The 12,143-nt window shown below is 51.3% G+C and overlaps 1 protein-coding gene and 1 long non-coding RNA gene across 23 annotated transcripts in view; one reads left to right on the forward strand and one right to left on the reverse strand.

Moving 5' to 3' along the window:
* Positions 1-7,734: 7,734 nt before the first annotated feature.
* Positions 7,735-10,995, reverse strand: LOC102899681. Of its 2 annotated transcripts, XR_002744746.2 has the most exons (5): positions 10,846-10,995; positions 10,235-10,399; positions 9,849-9,885; positions 9,456-9,609; positions 7,735-9,192 (listed from the first exon to the last, which is right to left on the reverse strand). It is a non-coding gene; the product is annotated as an uncharacterized LOC102899681 (long non-coding RNA). The 2 variants fall into 2 exon arrangements; XR_002744745.2 differs by lacking the exon at positions 9,849-9,885.
* BIN1 (bridging integrator 1) overlaps positions 10,445-12,143 on the forward strand; it is a 55,256-nt gene continuing 53,557 nt past the window's right edge. For 2 of the 21 annotated variants that reach the window (XM_023259217.2, XM_045033582.1), the window contains exon 1: positions 10,445-10,754. In XM_023259217.2, coding sequence (XP_023114985.1) covers positions 10,671-10,754 — 84 coding nt within the window. In that variant the 5' untranslated portion in view covers positions 10,445-10,670. The remainder of the gene's footprint in view (positions 10,755-12,143) is intronic. The other 19 variants (XM_045033584.1, XM_023259229.2, XM_023259234.2 and 16 more) reach the window with 17 other exon arrangements.

Here is a 12,143-nt window from a genome sequence, read left to right on the forward strand (position 1 = left end):
GGGGCAGTGCCTTGCAAGTTAGCCTAGATCAAGTCTTCCTTCTTTCAGATCAGAAAGCTACCCTTAGGGTGGGATTGTGGAGAGTCAGAGAGGAAGTGAACACAGCTTGGATGTGCTAGGTTCTCATAGAGGCCCTGGCTTTGCTCTCCAGACCAATCCTTGGGGACAAGGTCAGGGGGTGGGGGTGGAGACAGAAACCCTAGCCCGGTCTGGAAGAATCTGAGAGCAGAGTATATTTTTCCCAGAGTTCCCTGAGCAGCCATGCACAAGGTAGGAGAAACTCTGCTGTCTTATCTGGGCGGTGGACTAAGGAAGCCTCAGAAGGTTACCCACGGCCTCAACATGCAGGGAGAAGCAAAAGAGATTTCTTACATTTGTCCCCCTGTCTGAGAGGTCCCCACGATGTTAGGTATCCTAAACCTGCAGTTGTGAGGGATGTGGGATGTTCCTCCCAAGACCTGGCCCAGACCTGGGATGCAGCTGTGTGGCTGATATGGCGGACCCCAGGCTGGAGAAAAAAGGGAAAGGCACACTATGGTGTAGAAGTGGTCAGAAGGTAGGTGTGAGGACCGGAGCTTTCTAAGTCTGGAGAAATGGGAAAGGGGTAGGAATGACCTTCTGGCGAAATAAGGCTTTGAGAGAGAAGCGTAAAGGGAGTCAATTAGTTCATGTACAGTCAGGACTGTGGATTGAGCTCTGTCCCTACTGCCTATGAATGCCCATACACTTAGCCAGTTTTTTAAAAGTTTATTTATTGAGACAGAGAGTGAGAGAGCATGAGTGAGCATGAGCAGGGGACAGGGAGAGAGAGAGGGGAGAGAGAGGGAGAGAGAGAGAGAGAGAGAGAGAGAGAGAGAGAATCCATGCTGAGCACGGAGCCCCATGTGGGGCTCGATCTCACAAAATGGGAGATCATGATTAGTCGAAATCAAGTGAGATGGTTAACAACTGAGCCACCCAGACTCCCCTCAGTCATTTTTGATTTAAGAAAGCATTGTGTTTTGGGAGCAGGAGCCATTGAATTGGACATTGTCAGATGTTTACTTAGAATGAACAAAAAACTATTATTATGTTCTGTGTTCCACTCCGTAAAATATAAAATGCAAGAAACATGATTTCATGGCAGGAGTGATGTTGGCCACCTGCACTCTGTGAATGTGCATCACTGTCTGCCCTGCGGCACCCGTCACCCGCAGGGCCACCAATCAGGGCTCGGCCATGCCCTTGGTTCTGCTACCAGCTCCTGGGGCCAGGAACTAGGCTGGGCTGGTAGAAGCTGGCTTTAGAAGCAATGCAGGTCAGCAGGAAATAAGTGAATTAAGCATGACCAGTGACTTATAAAACCATAGGCAAATGCAGCATACTTAATGCAGCAAATGTCAGTAAAAGAGAGAGAGGAAGTGACATGGGTGGGACATATGTGAAGGCAGAAAGGCGGTGACTTTGATTGAATGCCGCTTGCCCACTTACAAGACACCAGCTGCAGGTAGGTCTCCACCCATTGGTGCCAAATGCCTTTGCTGACCATGTCTTGGGTGGACCATGTCCAGAGCCAGGAGCAGTGGCAACATTCTAGCAGCTATGTGCTGAGTGTCTTACCTGTGCTTCACTGAGAGTAGCAGAGGTCAGAGTTACCTAGACCCGGTCCTTCCCCCCCCCCCCCCCGCCAGGGCACCTGTTGAGGGTTGTGGTTCTCAAACAGAGCATAGCCTCCACTCAAAGGCAACACCAGTTCTGTGCAGGAGGTTGTCATTTCTTGACTTACAGTCTGAGAAAAAAATGATTCTTCCCCACAAACAAGCATAACCTCCTCCACCACCAGGCCAGGAGGGACACAGTGGGTGCATCCCTACTCACTGTCAGAGTCAAGAATTGGGTCCTAATGTGGCTTCCCCCCACAATAACAAAATGATGTTTGGGAGGTGCCGGGTATGTAGAAAGGCAGGTGCAGGGAGGCACAGAGGAGTGTCACTGATCCCTGCCTGAGTCAGATGAGTCAAGGATGCCTCTCTGGAGGAGATGACCTGTGAGCTGGGTCTGAAGAGTGATGAGGGGCAGCCAGGTGGTCAGGTGAAGACACAGGGGAGAAGAGCTGGTCTGGTGGCATGTGCATGTGTGTCTTCGGGAAGAGTACATTCAAGGCCCCGGCACACATGACGGCCTGTCTGGACAAGGGTGACACCAGTCGGGCAGCTCTGCCCCACCCAGGTGTCTGCTCACAGCCACAGGGATGCTCAAGGGGCAAAACACTCAGCAGGGCACAGTTAGGTTTCAGGTACACATGATGAACTTGAGTAGAGTGGGCAGGAGCAAAGGATGATAGGGGAAAATTCGTCGTCAAGAAAGGAGGAATCTGGCATATGGGGCGAAGTGGCCGATGGTGTTCTAGTTGTTCTGCTTCTTCACCAACATTTGGCATTGTCAGTCATTTCCATTTTAGCCATTTGTGTGTGAGTGTGTGTATGTGAGTGTGTGCGTGTATGTGGTTTTCTAATTTGCATTTCCCTAAAAACCAATGAAGTGTAGCATTTTCTCATGTGTGTTTTGCCATCTTTGGTGAAGAGTCTTTTCAAATCATTTGCCTGGCTCTTTCTTGTTATTTGTTAAGATGGGCTGTTCACCCTCTTGTCACTGAGCTACAGCAGTTGTTTACATATTTGCAGTACGAGTCCTTTGCTCGTATGTGTCACGAGGAGTTTTTATCCGAGTGGGTGACTTCTTCACTTTCATAATAGTATCTTTGGAAAAGCGGATTTTTTTAATTGTGAGGAAGTCCCATTTATCAATTTTTAATGGGAGTTTAATATTCAAAATATTGAGGTGCCAAAATTTAGATAGGTACTTATTTAACCAAGCCATGCTTGGACATTCAGGCGGCTTCCCACTTTTCACTGTTTCCCCTATCTTGAGGAACATCACTGTACTGAAAACCGTGTTCTGAGGATAGTTTCACAAGCATTTCAGGATGCCAACACTTGCAAGGCTTTTGTACATGCCGTGAAAAGGCTTGTCTCAAAGGTCACCTGGTGATGTGTATGGGAAGCCTGGTTTCAAGGGACCGTCCAGTCCTCCTAAGAGTCCCCTAGCTTGTTAGTTTGCTATATCATAGATACGCCTGGAAACATACATATGCCATTTCGTCCCTGCACTTTGTGGGGGAAACCATTTTTTCCACAGATAATACAAAGGCAATGCTAGTAAATTTCCAGTGAGCATTTCCAAAGGCTGGAATCTTATTCCTAAAGGAAGTCAGCAGTGATTTATTGAAGGAAGGCTGGGCAAAGGGCTGTTTGCTTTTTGGCGCCTCTATTTGCCCGGCTGTAAAGCTGGCAAAGGTCAGCCTGCTGCTTCTCACCACGGGGAGGGCCACAGACCAGATGAACTGAGAGGCACTGTCCCTAGCCTGTGAGCCGACATGTCATAATAGTAACTGCCATTTATCGAGGACACTGAGCCCTGGGCCAGGGGGCCTGTTACCTCTAATTCTCAACAACAGCCTTGCTTGGCGCGTATTATTGCCCCACTTAGAAGCTGCAGGCAGTGACTGGCTCAAGGTCACATGACTAATGGTGGCAGAGCCTGGCCTTCTGGCTCTGAGCCTACGATGGTGTCATTTTCTTGCTCTACTGCATTTGGGCCACACCATAGACAGCACACAGGACAAAAAAAAGGTTTAAAGATATGGAGGCGAAACACAGGCGATTATCTTTTTGTTGTTTAAATATGTGTTTATTTATTTTTGAGAAAGAGAGAGAGAGAGGGTGCATGCACACATGTGCGGGAGGGGCATAGATCCCAGGCAGGCTCCCCACTGTCAGTGTAGAGCCCTACCCAGGGCTTGAACCCATGAACCTAGAGATCATGACCTGAGCTGAAATCAAGAGTTGGAAGCTTAACTGACTGAGCTACCCAGGTGCCCCAAGCAAGTTGATTATCTTAAAAGTTTTGTTTTGCTTTTGGAGACTTCATTTGTTGGTGGCAAAAGGGAGTAGCTGGTTCTTGCTCGTTCTTTCTTGTTTCCAGAAGCCTTGGCAATATCCTGCAGCCAGTTGGTGGCCCAGTGACAGGCCTACTCTCCGGACTCCTTCCTGCAGGGCTTGATTAAATACGATCAAGAATGGAGCTCAACAGGGGCGCCTGGGTGGCGCAGTCGGTTAAGCGTCCGACTTCAGCCAGGTCACGATCTTGCGGTCCGTGAGTTCGAGCCCCGCGTCGGGCTCTGGGCTGATGGCTCAGAGCCTGGAGCCTGTTTCCGAGTCTGTGTCTCCCTCTCCCTCTGCCCCTCCCCCGTTCATGCTCTGTCTCTCTCTGTCCCAAAAATAAATAAACGTTGAAAAAAAAATAAAAAAAAAAATAAAAAAAAAAGAATGGAGCTCAACATCTAGGGTGGTAGGTTTGGGGGCCAGGAGGCAAAGCCTGGGACAGGTCTTCTCTCAGAAGGTCCTCTGGAATATCACTCTCCCATTTCTGCAAGGATCTTTTCAATTATGGCTCATAGGCCTGGACAGTGGATAGATGTCAGTGTTCAGCACCAGCTTGAGCACGGATTGTGAACTATATGTGTTTAATCTCCTTTTCCACCTTTATTCTTGATTCCTATCCCGTCACTAGTACTCATATGTCCCGATTTGCCCAGGACAGCCCTGGTTTATGTCTACTGTCAATGTAATCTGCCTCTCCAACCCCCTTTGGTCTATATTAATTCAGACAGACCAGTTAGAGGCACTTCAGAGAAACTCTTACTTGAATACACATCAGGGAGTCATTAGAGTTGCCTCTCAGAAGGGCATTATTATGATAACATACACTAGCCATGACTCTTGATTATAAATGACCTCAAATTGACTTTAATAAGAAAAAGATGTATTGGTTGGCATAGCTAGACAGCTGGAGGGCTCAAGCCTGACTGGAACCAAGTTCTCAAACAATTTTGTTACTTCTGTCCCTCTGTCTCTGTTCCTCTGTCCCCATCTCTCCAACTCTCAACTCCTGTTGATTTCACCTTGTAGGCAGGATAGTCCATCTGATGGGCAAGCTGGCCCCTGGAGACTCTAGACTCACACTCCCCCATCTTAACAACTCTCCCGGAAAGAGGAACTTTCTTTTCCTATGGGCATATATCCCTTCTTATCCAGGGAAGTCTGAGTGGCTCTGCTTGGGTCATGTGCACATCCTTGAGCCAATTGCTATGGTTTGGGGTGAATAGGTAACTCACCTGGGCTATGTACACATCATGGCGCAAGGGGCAAGGTTGCATCAGTTCACACCAAACAAGGATGGAATCCCTAAAGAAGTAGGTCAATTATCTGAGCAGACCACACTGACTGCATCTGCCATCCACTGTATACAGCCACTGTCTATGTTGTCACTTCTGATGTCCCAGGGGCTTTATGGATAATGTTCATCATTTTCACAATTACTTAAAGAGTATAATTTATCCCTGTATTACACAGGCGGCTTGAATAGTTTAAATACTATAGCCAAGGATGGAAAAGTGGTCAATGGAGAACCTGACCTCTGACTCCAGAACTATCTGCCCCTCCCACAATGTCCTGGTGGCGTTTTACATGTGAGAGGGAGTGAGGATAATCTGTCAAGGAGCCTTTCTTGGATGTGCATCACACATGTGCTGCCTGAAATAATGTTTCTGGACAGACAAATCCTCTTCTGGTTCTGTCTGTAGATTCTTCTGGATTCTCCCTGTCTCTCTAGGAGATGAAGCCTGCTGTCCCAGGAGAGAGGTAGGAAGCTGGTCCATTCCAGTCAATGGGGATGGCCAGGTGCTGACTGATCTCAGCATAGGACCTACACTGTGCCCCAGGCCTTTGGGTAAATGCATCCTGTCTTCTCTGAGTCCTGATTGTTATATAACAAGGGCAAAAATGTCCTACTGCTGTAGAACACAGGATTCTTCTGACAGTCATAAGAATATAAGCAAAAAATCTTGCTTCATAAGATAGGATGATAATGATGATGGATGATGATAGTTGTCATGGTGCTAGAGCAGGGCCCCCTATTCAATTCTTGAAGAACAGAAGGAAAACATGAGGGCGGTGTTATTTTCTCTCCAAGGGAAGGGAGAGAAGGCACTTTGCTTGCCTGCGTCCTTCCTAATTCGCAAAATCACTTCCCCAGAACTTACGGTTCAGAGGTGCAGGCACAGGACACACGGTCTGCATTTGTGTTTAGTCTTTCTACTCTGCCATATTGTGGTTTCCCAACCAGCGCCCCAGGGGCAGCTTCCTCGTTTCAATTTGTATTTTCCATAGCTTTTCTTTCTGGTGACAAAAATAGTACGTGCACAAAATTGGGAAAATAAAAAAGGGAGAAAAAAAATCCTCACCCCGAAATCGCTCCACCCAGAGATATCAACACCCAGCAGTTAGCCGTTGCTGTTATACAATGTAATATCCTGCGTTACTCTGTTAGCAACACGTTAGCAGCATTTCCCCATCACAAAAAAACTTGGGAATCACTGTTTCCGCAGACATTGCATGCATGGCTACACCAGAGTTTAGTTCATTGCAGCTGGTAATAGGCCTTTGTGCAGAGGTCTGGGAGTGAGCTGGACAGCTGGGCCCCCAGGGTCTTCTGCACAGAGCTGGGGAGACACAGGGGGCGGGAGACCTGGGCCCTGAAGGGGCAGAGGAAAAGGCAGCCCATAATATGTTGCATATTTGCTTGTCTGTTGATTTGTTCCTGCCTGGATGTTTGAGGGCTCCGCTAGGCATCAGGTACCCTCCTCGTTCTCGGCCAATGCCCACTTCAGGTCTGTAACATCCCTCCCTCAAAGAGCCTCCCAGGCCGTTCCCAGAACCCCTCCTGTCCCTGGTGTGGCGCACTCCTGGAAGAGGGGCTCCATTGCACCCACCACTGTTTCTGCAGAGCCCAGCCCACCACTGGCATTTAGTAGGTGCTGACAATGTTTGGAGAGTGAGAGAGGGAGCAAACAATAAACAGTGAACATGCCAAAATAGTAATTTTGCATTATTACAATTAAGGTGATGAACTTCTGCATGATTAAAGCTTTGCTAAAATTTCAAGTTATTTCCTAGACTTGAAATTCGAAATTGAAGGATGCAGGCATTTTTTAAAGTTTATTTATTTATTTTGAGAGCGACAGTGAGAGCAAGTGGGGGAGGGGCAGACATACAGGCAGAGAGAATCCCAAGCAGTCTCTGGGGCGCCTGGAGCCAGCGCAGAGCCCGACTTGTGGGCCTCGACCTCACAAACTGTGAGTCTTGATCTCAGGCACTTAACCATGAGATCGTGACCTGAGCAGAGATCAAGAGTCTGATGCTTGGGGTGCCTGGGTGGCTCAGTCAGTTAAGCGTCTGACTTAAGCTCAGGTCATGATCTCACACTCCGTGAGTTCGAGCCCCACATCGGGCTCTGTGCTGACAGCTCAGAGCCTGGAGTCTGCTTTGGACTCTGTGTCTCCCTCTCTCTCTCCCCCTCCCCTGTTCATGTTCTGTTTCTCTCTGTCTCAAAAATAAATAAACATTAAAAAAAGTTAAAAAAAAAAAGTCTGACGCTGAACCGACTGAGCCACCCAGACGCCCTAAAGAATATAGACATTTTGATGGTTCTTAATACATATTACAAGACTGCTTTCTGGAAATTCCAATATCTGTCATAATCTCAGAAGCAGTAAGTGTGAGTGCCTGTCTCTCTGGCTGTAGGTAATGTAGTTTAAAAAATGATTCGCCGATTTGATGAAAGTAGAGGCAGGAATGATATAATTCGTTGATTTAATAAACGCTTTTTTTTAAGAAACCTGTTAATTGATCATTTGAAACTCCGATTTTGTGAATTGTCCATCTGTGCCATTTGCCCAGTTATACTGGATCTTAGTGTTTTGTGTGTGATCGTGAAAACAATGGGCTATCATGGTAAAGAAAATCAGACATTATAGCAAATCATAAAGAAGAAAGTAAAAATCTCCTACATTCCTACCCCTTGGACTTGTGACTAACATTTTTGGAGTATGTCCTTCCAAACTTTTAACCTTATGTGTTAATAGTAGTTTTTGAAGTTTAAAACATTTAAATTTCTATGTACTCTCAAACTAGCATTGTTTATTTCAATAGATCTTCCAATGCTTTTGTGTTTGAAAAAGTTTTTCCAACGTAGATATCACATTAAGAGTTGCCATGTTTAGGGGTGTCTCAGTGCCTCCGTGGCACTGTCCGCTAAGCTTCCAACTTCGGCTCAGGTCCCAATCTCACAGTTGGTGAGTTCTAGCCCCACGTGGGGCTCTGGGCTGACAGCTCAGAGCCTGGAGCCTGCTTCCAATTCTGTGTCTTCCTTTGTCTCTGCCCCTCTCCCACTCACACTCTGTCTCTGTCTCTCAAAAATAAATAGACATCAAAAAAAAAAAAAAGAATTACCACGTTTAAAGATAGAGCTATGCGTGTGTTTAGTTATTAAGGCCATATAGTATATTATAGAATATTTAGGAAATTAAGAGGAAAAAATGAGCCATAATCTCTCGACCTTAAACAAAGCCTGTTTCCTTTGTGCATGGTCCTTTTGAGTCTTGGATCACGAGCACTTATATTTATTTTTAGTGGTTGCAAGGACAAAGTGCATGCACAGTGTTTTTTGTCTTCTCCTTTTTGCTCACAACCATACTGTAAGCATTATTTTCATGTTGCTACATCTTTGGATGGTTGTTTAGAATGATCCCCTAGCTGACTCCATCCTGCTGATAACCATCTAAGTTGCTTCCAATTTTTTTGTCAAGTGATATTTTGCAACACCAAAGCCCAGCGAAGCACAATCTCCCACTGTTCCCTGGGAACTGATTGTAATACGGTTTGACTTCTGCTTATTTCCTCCTTTCCTCCGAGGAGTGTTGGGAGACAGCGCTCTTAGAGAACAGTTAGAAAAACGACAATCATAAAATTAGGAGAAGAGAGACCATGAAGTGAAAGCACGTTGAGCTTTTAGAAAAAAGTCGCTTTAACAACTCAGGCTGTGCTGTTTACGTTTTGTTTTTGTGACTCACGAATCGGGCATGAGTTTATAATCATAATTTTGACAAAATGCTTTCCATTTGTGCAGTGCTTGGTGCTTTTTCTGGGACGCAGTTCGGTGTATCAGCTGAGGGCTTTAGTGCAGGAAGACCAGGGTTTGGATATCTGCTTCTCTCTTGTGATCTTCAGCTGCTGCAACCCCCAGTCTGTCTTTCTGCAAAATACAAGTGGTAATAAGCCAGGAGGGAGGACTGGTTAAGATCATCCCTTATGGGCACTGAGCAGTAATGGGAAGAAGAAGGAGGAGGAGTGGCCAGAGTACAGGAGGCCTTCCACGCAGAGGGAAGTGAAAACCTTTTATTCCTGGGCCTCAGTTTCTCCATTTATATGGGGGTGGGGCTTGGTGTATGGTCTCCAAAGCCTTTCCTGCTTCTGGGAGCCTCCCAGGGACCCCTGCCCTGGCACCTGTCCACCCACCTCAACAGGGCGTCCAGGACTCCTCTCTCCACTCAGCTCAGCCTTCGGTGCCTGAGAAACCTTGCAGGGCGGTGCCCTGGCCTCCAGGGCAGCATAGGGCTGTGGCATCCTTTATAGCCTCTGACATAATTTGGGGAAGCGGTGTGAGTGGGATCTGTAGATTCAACACATATTTATAAATCTCGAACAAGTGTCATTGGTTTGTTGGCAAAGCTAGTTAGCAATAACCTTATCTTCTCTTTGAATAACGATCATTAATCATCCCCCTCCCCGCCTCGCAGAAGAGAAGGCAGCCCAGTATATAGTGGTAGAGAGCCTGGAAGGCAGAATCAGAGATTTGGTTCCAGGCCTCTCTGCGCCCATTTGTCAAATGGGAATGATAACAGCACCTACCTCATAGGGCTGTTGTGGAGGCTGGAAGCTATACCGCCTGTTCAGGAGACAGCAGAGTGCCAGGCACACAGTAAGTGCTCAGTTAATCGTCAGTTGTTATTACCGTAATAATTATCGGCAAATGGGAAGACAGAGCGCTTTGTAGGCATGGGACTAGGTGCCAAGGACAGAGATGTGAAGATGTCCTAGAGGCCCCCCCCCCCCCCCCGGAACCCAGGTGAAAACTGGTGAGTCTACAGGCCAGGACGAGGCCGAGCGTCCCGCGTGAGGCCACAGCCAAACCCAGGGCTGGAGAGCGGGTTCCCGCCGCGCGCTCCAGGCCGGGGCTCCCCGATCCCGGGGACGCGCCCCGATCGCCGCCCTTAACCTCTGGTTTTGGAACGCACCCTTTCTCAGGCTGGTCTCTTGTCCCGGGAGGACCGCGTCTTCGTCTCCGCCCCGGGGCGGTGTCTTCGGAGCGCCCCGGGAGACCCGCTTGCCGCAGGACCGGGCGCCCTCGCGCACCTCCCCTCGCTCCGGGTCCGCGGAGGGTTCCGGCGCCCGCGGAGGCCCTTTAAAAGGCAGAGTCTGGTCCGCAGGGGGCGGGCGGGGGGCGCTGACCGCCGCCCGAGGCCCGGCCCCTCCTCCCCGCCCCTCCCTCGGTCCGTCCCTCCCCGGGTCCCCGCGTCGCTCGCTCGCTCGCTCGCCGGGCGAACGCTCCGCCTCCGTCAGTCGGCTCGGCTGTCGAGAGAGCGGCGTGGAGCCGGAGCCGGGGCCGGACGCGCGGCCGGGGGCTGGGGGCTGGGAGATCGGCGCCCGCCGCCTGGCGAGGCCTGAGCCACGATGGCCGAGATGGGCAGCAAGGGGGTGACCGCAGGGAAGATCGCCAGCAATGTGCAGAAGAAGCTCACGCGCGCGCAGGAGAAGGTGAGGGAGCCAGATCCCCGGCCTCCGCGCGGTCCGGGCCACCTGTCCCCTCCCTCCCCCTAACCCCTCACCCCCAGGGGCTGGTCCTCACCCGGGATCGGGCCCTGTCACCTCCGGACGACCGCTGCTGGGAGCCTTCGGGGGTCCACGGGCTGCAGCCCCCAGCGTTCTGGGCGCCCCCTCCGGTCCGCGTCTTGTCTCCCCACCCCCGGCAGGGGCAGGAGAGGGCGCAGCTGTCCCCTCAAACCCCCCCCCCCCGCCCTCGTTTCCCTCCCCCTCCCCCCCAACCCGCTTTGTATCTCCTCCGCCTGTCTGCAGAGAAGAGGCGGCCCACGCTCTTCTCGGGGCGCGAGGTCCAGTAAACCCAACGTTGGAGACCGAGGGCCGGGAGGCTGGGAGGCTGGGTGGCGCCCCTAGCCCCTCAGCCCCACGCGAGCCACGCGGGCGGGGCCGGCTCCAGGGGGAAGGAGGGAGTCTGTTACCCGTCCCCCGGGCCGCCGTGCTCCGGGAATCCCGAGGCTGCCCCGAGGCCCGCGGGTGCTGGAGCACTCGCTCTCCAGGCCTCTGGGCGCTTCCTACGCCCTCAGTTCCCTCCTCCCCGCCCGCCTCTCCACCTTCTGTCCCCGCCGGCCGCAGGAGGGATCGAGTTTCCTTTGCCGAGAGGTGCCCGCGGCCTGGCCGCTCCCGCCCGGCCCTCAGGGAGCACGGCCCTGCGCGCCCCTCGGGGAGGTGCTCCCGCTCCAGCCCCGGCTTGGCGTTTCCGGCGGCTGGGGAGGGGGTGGTGACTCCGGTTTTGGGAGCCCACCACCTGGGTGGGGAGCTGGCTCGAAGGAGCTGGGGGCTAAGCCGGGGGGCGTGGAGGGGCGCCTCAGGAAACCCGACCCCTCGGCGCCCAGGGCAGCTGGCAGCAGGCGAGGGGGCACGCAGCTGGGGCTTCCAGCGGCTCCCTGACGGTGCCGGACGTGCGGGACCCGGGGGCGGGGGTCCGCGCGCGCTCACTTTTCCCTCCCAAGCCACCTCTGGTTCATTGAATTGGATCACGCCAGCTGCTGACGCCACTTCCCCTGCCGCCTCGGACTCTGAAATCTAGGATTGTAGAATCCGTGCTCCAGCCGGGGTGGTCCCCCAGGGCCCCCCAGCGGAGTCAGCCCTCTCTCCCGCCCGACGCTCAGCCGAGAGGAGGAATCTGGGGACCGGTCGGCCTTCCCCTGCCTGGCTGTGGCTGTTTATAAACAATGACTTTTGCAGCTAAGACCTGCGGGGCTCCCTAAGGATGCGGTCACGTGATTGGGGCGGGGGGGTGGGGGACGGCGGCTAGAGCTTCCCGGGCGCCTCCCTAAGTCCCGTCGCTCATCCTTAAGGTCCCAGGCTAAGGAGATAGGTGGGTGT

The sequence above is a fragment of the Felis catus genome, chromosome C1 (assembly GCF_018350175.1).
Source record: "Felis catus isolate Fca126 chromosome C1, F.catus_Fca126_mat1.0, whole genome shotgun sequence".
NCBI lineage: Eukaryota > Metazoa > Chordata > Mammalia > Carnivora > Felidae > Felis > Felis catus.